The sequence below is a fragment of the Pleurodeles waltl genome, chromosome 1_2 (assembly GCF_031143425.1).
Source record: "Pleurodeles waltl isolate 20211129_DDA chromosome 1_2, aPleWal1.hap1.20221129, whole genome shotgun sequence".
NCBI classification, from domain to species: domain Eukaryota; kingdom Metazoa; phylum Chordata; class Amphibia; order Caudata; family Salamandridae; genus Pleurodeles; species Pleurodeles waltl.
In genome coordinates this window covers 450,115,097-450,130,631 of record NC_090437.1, presented here as the reverse complement: position 1 = coordinate 450,130,631, position 15,535 = coordinate 450,115,097, and the positions used below count along the sequence as shown (strand labels likewise).

Sequence of the window (15,535 nt, the reverse complement as noted above, 5' to 3'; positions counted from 1 at the left end):
GGAGCCCTTTTACTAATGTTGTCAGCATCGCCCTCCTATATTCTCAGTCTGATGACAGACAGGACAGCTCTTCCGATGTAGCGCTGCTGTGACTAGACGGGCATTGCAATGCGCCTGCCAGCGCCGTCAATTTAAAAACGCCTTTAAAACCGTGTCTTTGCCCAGGCTAATCTACAGAGGAAACAGGAAAAGGAACTTGAAACTCCCTGTGCTTGGACAGCCGAACGAGAGCGTGTTCCATTCCACTCCGGTGTCGCAGTTGGAAAGAGCGCCGAAGCGTCTCGCCCCTCACCCGGTGATCAGCATCAGGCGTGACTGGCAGTTGTAATCTGCAGGTGTCCTGTGCGCTCTGACAAGCATCCCATGTCAAGGATACCGTAGGCCCATGAACTGCTGTGGGAACTGGATGGATGTATTTTGGAAAGCATGGATTTTTTAGCACATTTTGTACTTTGCACCGTCAGCCTTCTCATTTCAGGTAAGTTTTTTTGATGCTTTTACACGGCACCATATTTATTAAACTTGAAACGTATTAGGTGGTCATGCTTTCTTAAGTCCACCTTGGAATGTAAATCGTGTAATTGTGTTAAAATAACAGTGCAGCAAATGCGTGGTCGACATTACTTGAAATATTGCTATGTCTAGCTGTGCTAGTTTACAATAGCAAAAAGAAACTGGCATTTTTAAGTGGGGAAAATAATTTCTTCGCAACATGAAGGCTAGGTAACAATGTGGATGTTTCACCACACTCACTGTTTTTAGAATCTTTGGACAAGTAACCGAGCACACAGCCATCATTCTTGGAATTCCTTGGCCCAGTGGTTCTTAAGCTTTTGACTGCTGGAGACCCCACCGAATCATTACTGGAATCCAGGGACCCCAGCAAAAGCATTTTTTAAGATTTGACCCGCAAAACAATTCACACAAATATGGAAACAAGCACTCATCAGACACACAAATGATGAAAAATATTATTCAATTTACAAACAATAAAAAAAAAATTAAAACGTATTTTGAAGGGGAAAGTTGGAGTTTTTCTAAATTTCAGTTGAGGCCACCTGTAGTCCATACTATATTCTGTTTGACACACTTGCTCGACTCCCACAATTCAATTTGAGGATACCAACTTAATTTTAAGCCTCAAATATCAAATTCCGTCACATTTACAGGACATTTAAAAAATGGTAATTTTACAGTTTGCTTCTTTATTTATACACACCTTATTCATCTGTTATTATTTAATTTTCTCTGCAGTCACTGGCCCCTGGACGACAGGTTAAGAACCACTACCTTAGTCGGTTACCCTGTAAACAGCCACCATTTTTAGGATAATCATTTATAGAATCTCTCAGCACATTATCCACCACAAAGCCACAATTTTTAGAATCCATCCGTAGGTTAATTAAAACACAGCTATCATTTTTTTAAAATCTTTTGGTAGAAACCCAGAATTCTGAGCATTCTTCAGAACGTTACCCACAACACAGCCACCATTTTTAGAATCCTTCAGCATCTTACCAAGCAGTCGTCATTTCTAGAATTCCTCAGCACCAAACCGAGAACTCAGCCTCCAGTTTTAGAATCCGTCAGCATGTTACCCACAGCCGGTTACCCACAACACTGCCACCCCTGTGAGAATCCCTCACCATGTTACCAACGACACAGCCACCCTTTTTTTGAATTCCTCAACATATTACGCCCAACACAGACATGATTTTTAGAATCCCTTAGCACATTAGGCACAATCCAGCCACCATTTTTAGAATCTCTCAGCAGGTTACCGTCAACCCGGCCACCATTTACAGGATCCCTCGACAGGATATCAACCAATCTCTAGTGAGGGGTAATGGTATGATTTTCTGACACGTGTTCAATTACTTCATTTAGCAAAAAATATTTTATTCATTCTTACAAAATAACTCAATTTTAGGATTTTCCAATATGTGATTGAACATTGTCACTTTATGACAATTTATATGGGAAAAGGAGAACTTGCAGGGAAATATTTTTTATAAATTGTACGTCCTGGCTAAGTTTGATCAGAATGTAAAATGTCTCGCGATGCTTTGGAAAGGATTTTGCAATTCTCAGAACATGTTTGCATGGGAAGAAAATTAAACTGGAAAATATCACAAATGATGTAGTCACGAGCGTTGCATAACGTTGCCGGCGTTAAAAAATGTCCGCATCAATATGCAATACATCACATAGCTCTTTCACTGTGCCCAGGGACTAGCTTTCGGTTGAGCGTGGGCAGATGTTTTAATTTCACATAGAATGGAATAAAACATGCCAGTGATTTGTGGTGAGGTCACAGCACTGTGTGCCCTAGAGGGGCCTGCCCTACTCCCGTAGCCCTGCAGGCAGTGAGTGATTCACCCAGCACAATCATTGGATGAGGACGGTGTTGTGACTGCGTTCTCTCTACCTTTTTCTCTCCCTATCTCTTTTCATCTCCCTCGCTCTTCCTCTCTCCTCCACCCCACCTGTCTGTTGTGCTAAGGTTTACACCACATAATTCATGAGGTCTTGGGCCACTGACGGTGGCAGTGGTGATATAGATGACTCCATGTCTCTGGCGCACCTTGTTCACTGCCTAGCACCTTGAAGTAACAAATTCATGTATTATGGGAGCTGTAGCCTTGACTCAATGCAGTAGAACAAGTTGGACTAACACACCTGAAAATGATGATCTGTAAAAGAAAATCCCAGGAATGGAACCGTTCTGTCCAGTAACATAGAGGCTTCTGGGAATCCTAGGCAGCAGAGACTTCAAATCCTGGGGTCCCTCTGAGGTTCAAAGCTAGATTTGCTAAATTAACGTGATCTAGTTTTGAGCTATATCTTAATGCCAAGGGGAAGCAGGCGCAAGCAAGTGGTCAAGCGGTTTATCGCCTTTATACCTACGTGTTATGTGTGTGCTTTACACTAAAGTACTTATGTTACACGTCTGACCCCCGTGAGGTGGTGTACACAAAGGAATTTCTACGGGAAGAGGTACCTCGAAAACACACCTTAGACTGCACATCTTGGACTTTGCACCACAGTTCGAGACTCAGGGGGAGATTCTCAAACATTTTGCGCTGGGGTAATGTCACAAAAGTCACGCTAACCAGTACAAAATGTTTTTTTTTCCTGATTCACGTTCCAGTGCAAAACTTCTGATGCTACACTCTATCTACTCACATTAATAGACAGGGTTTTGCGCCAAAAATTAACACGTCTGAAAAGAGGGGGTTAAAAGGAGAAACGTTTTCAATTCTCCCTTCTTTTCCGGCTTGGCATGTGTGCTGCACTGTGCACCACATACATAGTAGGAAAAGGTTTGTAATTTGTCTAGTCACAGTATTTCGTACTGGAAGGGCACCCTTCCTGTACAAAACCTATGGTAGCCTCAGGCACGCACCAAGCGCTGTGACGCTAAGGTGTGTGTGTGGCGCAGGGCACCTGAAATCAGAGCTAGGGAGAGGTGAGGAGAGCGCCCTATCTCTGTGAATATGGTGCTCCCTTGCTCTCTTCCTGTCACGCAACGCAGCGCAGCGCAGCATTTTTGGCTGCTACGCTCGTGGCACCTTTCAGAATCTGGGCCTCAATGTCAAACAAAACAGCCATTTTTAGGCTATCTAGACTTGACTTTTGCCCGATGCCACACTGTTTTTGTCCTTTGAACGTTGCAGAGCTTCACTTTATTATGCAGTGCCCTGTTGTGTGTTCTAAAATTCTGCAAAAGGTAAAACCAATGGTTCAAAATAGTCACAGTTTAAAACTAGGCTTTCTGGCACAGAGATGGTACTGAGGCCGCTTTGACTTCTGATCCTTAGACAGTGAGCAGAGAGTTTAGGGCACAAAGAGAGGCATACAATAACTGGTGTATATCGATGTTAAATGTATAAAGTGAATGTTGCTCTTTTGTAGATGGTTTGAACAAACAGATTTGCTCGAAGTTTCTGTCGCGCAGCCCAGGTCTTTCATGGGCTGGAACGTGCTTGGCATTATATAGCTGACAAAACGTAAAATGTGCTTGCTGGTTGGTAAGTCCTGTGACCCCTATATCCCCACAACTCAGAAATTTGGGATAAAACCCCTCCCTCCCCCTCAGTTCTTAGGCCCATGGCTAGCCTAGCCTTGCATTCCACTGGTTGGTAAATGAAGTACCATTAAACTGTGTATTAGTAACAGCTGTTATGTACAGCTCTTAGAAATGAAGAAGTGCAGTCTAAAGCCCTATGCAAATAAGCAATCGCAAGGCCAACAGGTCTTGCCTTTTTGACAGCTTTGCTTTGTTAATTCTTTCTGAAGTTACTGATGTGTATCGGTAAAAAACAAAATACTTTTTGCCGATGCTGGTTAGCAGCAGCAAACAAAAAGTAAAGAAAGAAAGAAAGAAAAGGTGTGATGATGCAGCCACCAGTAGCGGCTGCTTGATAATGCACGTGCGCCTAAAGAATGATGCAGGTGGCAGGTTTTTAATTTTTATTTAGTCTTCCAAGATGGTGCATGCCACTTGGATCAGTAAATAAAAAAATCTAACTGTGCAAAAGTGCTTTTTAGAATACAGACCTGTCCAGCAGTAAATTGCAGCTGTTGAGACATTTTATAAAAATAAAAAAATTAAATGTTTTATGAAGATCTTCTAGGGGTGAAGGATCAACCGGGTGTGGGTTAAGGGTAGCAAGCAGGTGAGCGAGTGGAGAAGTGTGGCACAATGGTTAGAGCGGCAGACCCTGAAGCAGAGATCTGTCCCAGGACCAGGATTCAAGTACTACCTCGGCAGGTCTTGGGCTCAATTCCCTTGGACCAGATAATTCTCGCCTTGGTGCCTAATCTAATTAATGGGTCCCACTCTGTAACTCTGGGCAATAGCTTGCTTAATCTCCACAATGGCCCCAACAGCACTTGGATGCCTGGCTTCACCCTTGGGTGCCCAGGAGTGGGCACCTCACAGGGAAAAGCCAGGAGGGGTTCCATAGTGGTATGCATATACAGTGCCTTGAGACCCTAACGGGTGAGTAGTGTGCTATACAAGTGCAAAGTTTACAGGGAAAAGCAGCAGAGTGGATGGAGACTTGTTTTTTAAAAGAAAAATTTAAAACAGTGATAGTAGATGAAGGGGGCAACATGGAGAGTAAGGTGAGCAGGTGCGTCTATAACAGCAGATCAACCACAGGGAGAGTGCAAGGGGGGCTGGTTCTCTTCGGCAGACTGAGGGGATGTGAACTAAGTTCTTTGCCAGGCACTTTCCTTAATGAATGTGCGACTACAAGAAGTGCTTGCCTCAGTCCTGACCTTATTGCAAGCACCAGCCCATGGTTGGACTACCACCCTTACATAGCAAAGGTAAGCAATCCTTTAACCTGCATGCAGATGTGCTCACCAATTGTATAAGGATCTTATATCTTAATCGCCCTCATGAATGATCTGGACCTTTCATAGGCCGTCAGTTAGGGGTAGAAACAGGTCGGCAATAAACTGGATGCATTATACCCATAAAACATCAATTTTTTGTGTTTTTTAGATTTTATGTATCCCAGGTTACCCACCAATAAAGGAATGCCCAAGAGTTTATCATAAGTTAGTTTTAATATCTGGATCCCCGCTCTATTCAGCCGCACCTTCTCACCTTGCTCTCCATGTTGTTCTCTCTATCCAGCTATCATACTTGATTTAACAACTCCCTCACAAAATGGAGGTCAAGTCTGCACTGGTAATATAATCTTTCCAAGATGGGATAGGAAGGCGATGATGAAGCATGTCACATTATGTGGGTGAGGCACCTTTATCCAGAACAACTGGATCTGTTTTCATAGCCTAGGGTAGCCAACATAGAACAGAAATTGTTTCTTTTTATCGCTGAGGCCCGTACCTTTGAGATTGGATTTGTTAACTATTGGGGGATGTACAGAGTTCCATCTGTTCCTCTTTATCTCTCACTGTGATTATATGAGCTAGGAGGAAGCAACATGGAGCAAACAGTGGTGGGTGTTTGGGAAGAGCACCACACAAAACAGAAAGAAAAAAACACACACTGATGAAGTGCTTAAACAAAAAGAAAGCAGTAGCACCCTTAATTTGCTCCAGGTGAGGGACAAACACAAGAAGAGGAAGGAAAGAGAACGAGTAAAAAGGAAGCAGCTGCATAACAATAAACCCAAGTAATGGAAGCAATGGGCAGGGTCTAAGCCTACTGTACTTTTTTTTGGTATAGCCACCCAGAGGCTTTCTTCTACAGACAACTAAAAGTGGTCTAGTAAATGAGATCTAAAAATCAGGGGGATATAATTTGTCATAGAGAGGATTCCCAGATTGCAGAGACTATGTATGGTGGGGGAGGGGGTTAAAGAAGCCAATTGAGCACTCCCAATTTTTTTTTTTTTTTAAACATGTTTTTGTTGTGCGGTCAACGGACCCTGGATCGGGTGTGCAGATAGAATTTGCCCCAGAGGTTCCATAGACCTTCAACTGACCCTGGAGTTCATGTACCCAGATCAGGGTATCTGGTCCAAAATTTGAAACAGAATGTCCTCAGCTCTAAGCTAAACCACAGGTTTGTTGTCCACTAACAGAGTCAAGGGACGATATGTGAGAATTTTTAAAGAAACATGCAACTGATCAGGTCATTATTGATGTCAGTCTTGAGGGGAAGTGATGAGGGGAAGTGAAAGGCATCTGTGATGTATGAGGTGAAGAACAGTACATTGGGACAAGTTACAGTTTACAGAGCTAAACATATCTTGCCAATTTCCACACTTTACAGCAGTGTTTCCCAAAGGGGGTGCTGCAGCACCACGGTGCACCGTCAGAACTCACCAGGGGTGCTGCACACTTCTTGGGAACATTGGAAAGGCATGGGATGGCTCCTCCGCTAGGGTGTAGGAGCGTCACCTTCCCCCACCAGCAGCAGCAGCTGCCAAACCTTTACAATAAAATGATAATAAACACATTTTATTATTGTTTTATTGTAAAAGGGGCAGGGCTACGGGGTGGCAATCTGCCTTGGGCCGGCCAAACACACATACAAACTAGGCTCTCTCCACTTTGTTGCCGGGTGTGAGACAGCAGGCAGAGACTCCCACTCTGCCTTGCATCGCCCTGGCCAATCCGAACGCTGCCAGCAACATCACAGCAGCGTTCATATTGGTCACAGGGCAGGCTGGGAGCCTGTGCCTGCAGTTGCAGTGGAGGCACAGGAGCGGCGTGATGGTGGTGGCGATTCAGGTGAGTGTTTTTTTAAAATTCATTTTTCTCTCCCACCCCGTCACGCGCCTCCCCACCCCTTAAACATGACACGAGCCTCTCCTGTTTCACTGTAGTATGAAAGCAAATGACTTGCAGTGGAAACAAATCAAACATGATGGGTTTTACAATTTACATTGTAACATTGCAAAAACCTAACGTTTGATTTATTTGCTCGGTGATTCTTTCTCTTTCATACTACAGCACGGCTCAATTCTAACGAAACGTTGCGCTTAGGATGGAACCGTGCTGTAATATGAAAAAGAAAGCATCACTGTGCAAATAAATCAAACTTGTTAGGTTTTTGCATTGTTACATTGTAAATTGTAAAACCCATCAAGTTTGACGCACTGTGAATCTTTCTCTTTCATACTACCATACTGCTAGCAAAGTCACACGGCAGTGTGAAAGAGAAAGACTTGCAGTGTAATTAAATCAAACTTGATAGGTTTTACTATTTACATTTAAACATTGCAAAAACCTAACATGATTTATTTGCATAGGTTTCCACGTCCAAAAAATGACTTTAACTCCATAACTTTGGTGCTAGATGGGTCTAGAACCAAAGTATAAATATGGAGTTAGTTTTGCACAAAATTTGGAGTAAAAAAATGACCCAAATCGGCACAAAACAAGTATAAATATGCCCCTTAGTGCCGGCCCTCAAAAATAAGTGCTGGCGCCCTCTACCGGAAACCAGCATCTCAAATTAAGCACTGCTTCCACTGCACATATTTCTCTTCATGCTACCGTACAGCTAACAAAGCTGCACTGTAGTATGAAAGAGAAAGACTTGCAGTGGAAACAAATCAAACATTATGGGTTTTACAATTTACATCGTAGCACTGCAAAAACCTAACAAGTTTGAATAATTTACATTTCAATTCTTTCTCTTTTCATACTAACGTATGGCTCCATTCTAAAAACGTTACATTTAGTACAGAGCCGTACAGTAGTGAAAAAAATAAAGAATCGCAGTGCAAATAAATCAAACTTGTTAAGTTTTTGTAATGTGCATTTGTGACCCCGAGTAACCCATGTGGAAATGCCATGTGGGGGAGTTATGGAAGCCCTATCTGTCAGCACCTGGAATGGTTTGGACCAGCGCTTGATGTCTTGCCTAATAAATAAAGAGCATGTCTGCTTAGGGACGGCCAGGCACAGTCAGCACAATCAGGACAGTAATGGAGTGATATTGCTGTCTGTGTTCTTCAGCTACTTAGGAGAAGCAGGTAATCATGAAATTACATACATGCCAACATTTAAGAGGAAAGTGGGAATTAAAACAAAAGAATCGGGAGAAAGTATTTCTCCCACTAAGGCCAAAATTGGGTCTATTGTCAATTGTCATATGTGGGTGGCGCTGCAGGATCCAAATAAAAAATGCTAATATGCTTTGTTTTTATCCTGGTAGGAGGAAGGAGAAAGCGCTAATGCAGACAGAAAGATTGTGACAAAAATGTTGTGCACTGGCAGCAGGTTACTGGCAGTGCGTACTCCAAGTCACTCAAGACATGCCCCTGTCGCAGAAGCCCTGCATCGGGTTCATTCCAATTATTTTCAGGGAATAAAATGGCAGTGCTCCCGGGGCCTGCCTTACATCCCCCACCTGTAAAAAAAAAAAAAAGTGACATAAGGGGGAGCCGCAGCCAATAGATCAAGGGAGCCACAGGTCAAAAAAGTTTGGGAAACACTGCTTTACAAGTTTTAGTTTCTAACATAACTCACTTTAACTATGTTTCTTCTGTCAATTTCTGAGGTTTTTAATTTTTTTTTTAAACATATTTGAATATGGGAAAAAGAAACCATAACTTTACCCTTGAAGTTTTTTTCCAGTATGTATACTGCTACTTAGCTAGTAAAATTGTTTCTTGGTCTTATGATGTGAGCAAAAAGTGATAAGACGATAAACCACGAAGTCAAATACAGAGGTGTTTTTCACATATCTATTTTTTTAAAAGGCAAAAAATATCCTGGCTTCTTCTACTCATTGTTTATTTTCAATCACCAAAAACCACAAAATATAAAGCAATTCATGCACTAATCTGAAGGATACAGGTCTACGTTTAGAAGTCCTTAGACACTCATACAGCTATTGTCTGCCTGGGATCAATAGTGCACACATTTTAGCCAAGTGCACTTGGCAGATTTCATGCTAATGGCATAGGTGTCACTTCATTGTGCAATGAATGATGCAGTGCATGAGAGGTGTTACACATAAAGAGAGATGAGGAAGGTTATAACCCCCATACTACCTCCCAGAATCAAAAGTCATGTACACAAAAGGTATGGGGGGGATCTAGTGAACAGACCAGCAGGGCCTGTTCAACTTGTGTTGCCGTGATCTAGTCAGAAATAAAGTATGATTGTGATAACCGTGTGTTGGGGACCTATTTGAGGGGGTCCTCCTCACGGAATAGGTGGTCTCACACACATTATAGTGTCATGCTTCATCATTTGGCCACCTATCTCCACCCAGGTAGGATGGTGCCACCTGGGCGGACTCAACCTCGTGGTTAAATTAACCCTAAGGGCGTGCTCAAATGAACTTCCTCTGGATAATATAAGGATCCAGTTATACAAATAAAAAATAAAATTACCTAGCAGATCACCAGTGTAGCTCACACCTTTTAATAATGGTGTCAGTTGGTAAAATAAAAACAAAGTCGGACACTATTGACTATGACGACTCATAATGTTGTTCTAATCCTACTGTCCACCATGTTTCTACCCACACATCTAGCCATTACTGGTCTGGGGCATTCATTAGGGCCTAGGATCCCTACTAAATATAGTGTGAAGAAGATGCCTCTCCTAAATCAACTGTGAAAGGCTCTTATATAACACACTCGGGGCCTACCTGAGTATTTTACTCAAAACTGGGAGGCCCTAAACAGTAAGGGCAGCTGGCCCCTGGTCTGTGGGAGGGGGTGATGCCCTAATAGTCACACATTTGTCAAAGGGAGCGATCTCTTGTTGCACCTATTAGGGAACCCCCAAGGGGTCCTAATAGGTGTGCTTCCTTTGATGAATGTGTGACTATCAGACCAGAGGCCAGCTGCCCTTACAGGTCACATATTTGCTCGGACACTACATTGGGATGAGAGGTCACTTAGAGGGACAACAGTACATTCTCCTGAGCATATAGATACCGCCTCACTTACCTGCCCAGACGTTTGAGGCTCTCATGGAATTCTCATGTAACATCCCAATGGAAATGACTATAGTGGGAGGGGACTTCAACCCAGAACCTAACTTGGACACCTCAAATCCCCCACAAGTGGCCACATAATGAGGGCCAACCTATTAAATGGATGGAATATCTCCATGGGCCTATGCAAATTCTGGAGGATATGGCATCCCCGGGGCACAGAATACACCCACATGTCTTCAGTCTATAAAAACATTTTCGCATAGAGCTTCTAAACTCACAACTGACACATTCTCCCAAGGGGCATCTCACACCACTTGCTGGTTAGGATTCAATGGGGGGTGAAGAGACATTTCCAGGAGACCATGCTGATGGTTTAATGCTTGATATCTGTTGGATGAAGATTGTGTGGAATATCTGACTACCGAGGTACAGGCTGATTTAGAAACTAATCAAGGCTCAGTGGCTTCGCTGAGCACACTGTAGGTGGCGGTAAGGCTTCTTTTAGGGATCTGGCTAACAGTTATATCCGGCCAAGGGACAAAGATAAAATGCTGGTGATGTTAGTACTTGAATTACATCTCCTACCCTTGGAAATGCTGAACATCAAACAAGCCTCAAAAAATATTCGTCACCATCTGGGGCTTGCCAGGGCATCACTCTGCCAGGCCTCCATGGAGAAAGCTAGACAGTGTTGGAGGGCCTCCACTCAAAGGGTGTAGGAGCACATGGATAAATCTGGGAAACTGTTATATTGGCTCCCCAAAAAAGAAACATTCTCAAGAATAATTGCCAAAATCCACATTAAGGTGGGCTCCCTGGGGCACCAGTCCATTTTCTTCACAGCAGCATTTGCCACCTATTACCATAGGCTTTATGCACACTCCATTCTGGCCAACATCCTGATTCAACAGATCTCACCCACTGAAAAAACAGACCTTGACCGGCTTCTCAGCACTGAGGAAATTAATGGGACTATGCAAGTGATGTACTCCGGGAAAATACCAGGACCAGATGGATACCCACTTGAATACTACTACCACGCATTTTGAGACCTCCTTGCCCTTCACCTACATAATCTTTACATGAAGATGGTAAATAATGGTCGCTTCGCTTCATAATTTGTCACTGCCACCATTGTGGTCATTCCTAAATGCGGCCAAACCACGACCCAATGTGCCTCATGTAGACCTATATCACTAGTTAACATGGGCATGAAAACGTGCGAAGATCCTGGCCTGCAAAATTAAGTGCATTTTGTCTGCACTGGTCCACCTGAACCAATGCAACTTTATGCATACGTTGAGTACAAATGGCTATGGACCTCCTCCAGGAGTTGAGAAACTTGTGCGCCCTTCTACTTCTGGATTTCGAAAAAGCCTTTGACTCAGTAGACTAGAATTTCCTTAAGGGAGTCCTGGTGAGAATGGGCTAGGAACTTCTTATTCAGGAATACACTAACTTTCTCCATTCACAACTCCAAGCCCAACATTGGTGAATAGAGTGCTATTTGACCATTTTCCATTCGAAGGGGCACCAGACAGGGTCACCCACTATCCCCACTATTCTCTCTAGCAATCAAACTGTTGGCCAGACTCATATGATGTGACACCGGGGTACAGGGATGGCGGTGGGATATAGGCCTAGAGGAACGCATTGTGCTTTATGCAGATGGCATACTCTTCTTCCTGTCAAACCCCCAAATATCTGGCCTGCAACGCTTTACAAAGAGGACTCTGGTCTCTCCGTGAACCGGCACAAAGCTCTTCTAATTCCCTGGATGTGAGGGACAGCAGCCACGACCTGGGAAGACTCCATAGCAATCCAGAAACGTAGCTTTAAAACTTAGGGATGTACATGTCTTTAACAGCCTGGTTTGACCGAGAGTTTCAACATGACATCTCTTCTGGCTGCAGTGAAGGCAGATCTGCAACGATGGATGTCGCTTCCACTCAATTAAACTTGTTTAAAATGATGATCCTGCCATGATGCCTACATATTCTTCAAATTTTCCCACTGATGATCCAGAATCGCTAGTTTTGGTATCTTTCATTCCTATGGGAGAACCACCCCGCCCGTGTAGCATGAGCTAAATGCTGACAAGAGGTCTATGATGGCAGGATGGGAATGGGTAATCTTCAGTTGTATTATAGGTTGTTGCAGCTAATAGTCATACATGACTGGATGCCTGAAGGATGGGATGATCCGGTGTATCAGAGTGAGCTCTGGCTCCTAGGTCTGGAGAAGGTGATGGGACTACTATACGGGAAACCTCTCCCAGGGTATCTCCCTCAGCCTACCCAGGCAATCTTTCCAACTGGCCGAGAAGGCACTGCATTGCATGGGGAGGGAGAACATGCTAAAACAGCAAACCCAGTAGTGGCAGGGTAGCACCTACTCCAGACTGCACAACTGAGGTGGTTCCATGAGGGGGACAAGATAGGTATTACAGCACTAGGAGAGGTCTTGGCCTTGTATAAGGCTCTCCTGGCAGGCTTCCAGGAATTTAGCCCTCTTGAGGCCAAACTACTGATGTACAAACTTGAACAAGAAGGGATTACTCAAATTTGTCACACCATTGTCAATAACACACCACATGTGTTTGTCTTCCTGAAGCAGAAATGAGAGGGGCGGATCAGTCACATTGATGACTCTGATTGGCAACTGGCCTGCATGGCTCCCTTGGAAACTGCTATTTCCTCACGACTTAGAATTATTCACCTGAATTATTTGCATGAAACATAGCTCACCGCCAGGGGACTCTGGAGAACTGGTAAATTGCACAGCCCTCTGTGTTTCTGCTACTCATGCCCCAACACCGACTTTTATCCAATGACTTAGCTACTTTTCCTACACTGACAGGAAACACCATGATGGTGGTTCCTGCCAATGTACAGAGATGTCCACAGGCCGGCTGGAATCTTTAAATTTAGCAGGCAGAATAAAGACAGGATGGTGAATGGTAAGCCTTTACTCCATCTGCCAAACCCTAAACCAGGCCCCCTGCATAGAGTGGGTGGGCAAAAAAGATGTTTTGGAATGCTACTCAGAGAGATGGCCAGTGGTTAGTCTATTTGCAAGCATTTGTCCCATTGTCTTTTGGGTGTTTGGTTTCCAGTAGTATCCTTGAAAACCTGAGAATGACACAGCTTTCCAAGCCATCTACTGCTAATGTTTGTGAATTCTAAATAGTAGTAAAGTTGCATCCATTTAAGGAGTAATTCTGCGGGTGTTGATTTGCTACTTATTTGGTAAACAACTCACTATGTATATTTAAGTTCCGGATCCAGAAAATTAACAAGTTTAAACCTCTTGGTGAAGTCTGGAATGCGAGAAAAAATGACACTTACATAGCATATTCAACTCAGGGCTCCCACACCCAAATACCTGGCCAAGGATGCATTTATTTGAGGGTGTCACACCCCAAATACCTCCCTGAAGCTATGCCCCTGATTGGTGGGCTACTAGCATGCCATGTTAGACACCCTATGATCTCAGAATGTAACTGCAGAAAATCAGTACAGGACAAAAGTCTATTATTGGCAAGATGCTTTTGACAGGTGTACTTCTCTACATGGAGATTTTGAGTAATTATACCTTCAGTCTTAATTATTCTTGCTTTCTAGCTCACTTAAGAAAACAATCCATAGACATGCACACACTTGCTACATTTGTTGTATCTATCTTCTCGTAGTGGCAGACGAGCAACCAGTTCTGGGTGTTACGTTAGCATTGGTTACCAGAAGCAGACAGTAGTGCTAGAGGTGTGGAAGGGATAAATGGCTGCCTCAAGCTGTGCTGTTCACAATCGGCTGATCTCATTGTGGCTCAAAAGGACCTTGGAGGCAGTGGCTTGAGACAGGATGACTGATGAGCTGCACCTAGGCCAGGTCTGAAAAAAGGCAGACTAAGTGGGTATAAAAATGCTAATGAGGGCAAGCCAACAAAAGATTGGTGGGACTAAAAGTTATAGAAATAAAAGCACCTTGCGTACTAAGTAAGTTAAATCCTCATTTGATCTCTCGAGTTATGCAAATATTTTGTTTCAGAAGTGAGGCGAGTTAGCAAGTTTTCCCACTTGAAGGAAAAAAGTACCAAGGAAGGGTTCAAGTTAAATGTACTGTAATTACTGTCCTCATTTGACAAGGCAAACAAGGCTTAATATTGGGGGCAGGGGTGCACCTCTTTTTTTAATATGTTTTTATTATTTTCAATATCACATTAAAGCCATACAATATCTGTGTGTATACACCCATAGCAAACATGCATAGTAAGTTCAATCATGTCTTAATTAGAACACTAAGGGCCATATTTACAAGCGGCTTGCGATGCCTCTTGTGATTGTTTTTGTGCAGTAAGGTGTCCCTTCCTGCACAAAAGCAATCATCCCTGCAACACAGACAACCTTGCACCATGGTGCAAGGGTGCCTGCATTGGCACATAGCAGCCCATTGTGTGCCAGTGCAGAGGATAAGGACAGGAAGGCACAGTATCTTGCAGATACAGCGCATTACTGCTCTTTTTTTCTGATGCAGGGTAGTGCAGCAAGAAGGCTTGCGGTGCTGCCCTACATCAAAAGATTGTAAATATACCCTACTTCTTTAACAAATGCAAAAAGAATAGATGATGGAGGGAATGTGGAACAAATCAAAAATTCACCACCGTCACACATCCGGGTTTAATCTATCCGTCTTTTGCTTACAAGGCCAATCTAGTTTGAACCCAGCCATATGTAGATCTGTCTTGACCCTGCTTCCCATGGGAACAGTCCAGCCTGAACTGCCAGACCGGCCCAGGACCAGAAACAAGCATCCTGGGACCAGTTTTGGGGTATCATCCATCATCAGCCAGGTTAGCTTGAATCTGATGGCATTGTGAGCACCCTTCCCATTTAGGGTGACAAATGCAAAAACAACAGATGATTGATGGAATGCGGAACACATCAAACATCCACCCCCAGTCACAGATCTGCGTTTAATCCATCTGTGTTTTTGCTCACTGTGCCATTCCAGTGTGGACCCACCATATGCAAATCAGTCATGACCCTGCTTCCCATGGAAACAGTCCAGCCTGACCTGATAGGCCAGGTCCTCCCTGGACCAGAAACAAACATCCTAGGACCGGTTTTGGGGTCAGAAGAAGCACAAAGGT

General features: G+C 43.6%; 1 protein-coding gene across 2 annotated transcripts in view; it reads left to right on the top strand.

Moving 5' to 3' along the window:
- Positions 1-239: 239 nt before the first annotated feature.
- TEK (TEK receptor tyrosine kinase) overlaps positions 240-15,535 on the top strand; it is a 385,575-nt gene continuing 370,279 nt past the window's right edge. The window contains exon 1 of one of the 2 annotated variants that reach the window (XM_069240727.1): positions 240-478. In XM_069240727.1, coding sequence (XP_069096828.1) covers positions 427-478 — 52 coding nt within the window. In that variant the 5' untranslated portion in view covers positions 240-426. The remainder of the gene's footprint in view (positions 479-15,535) is intronic. The other variant, XM_069240736.1, reaches the window with a different exon arrangement.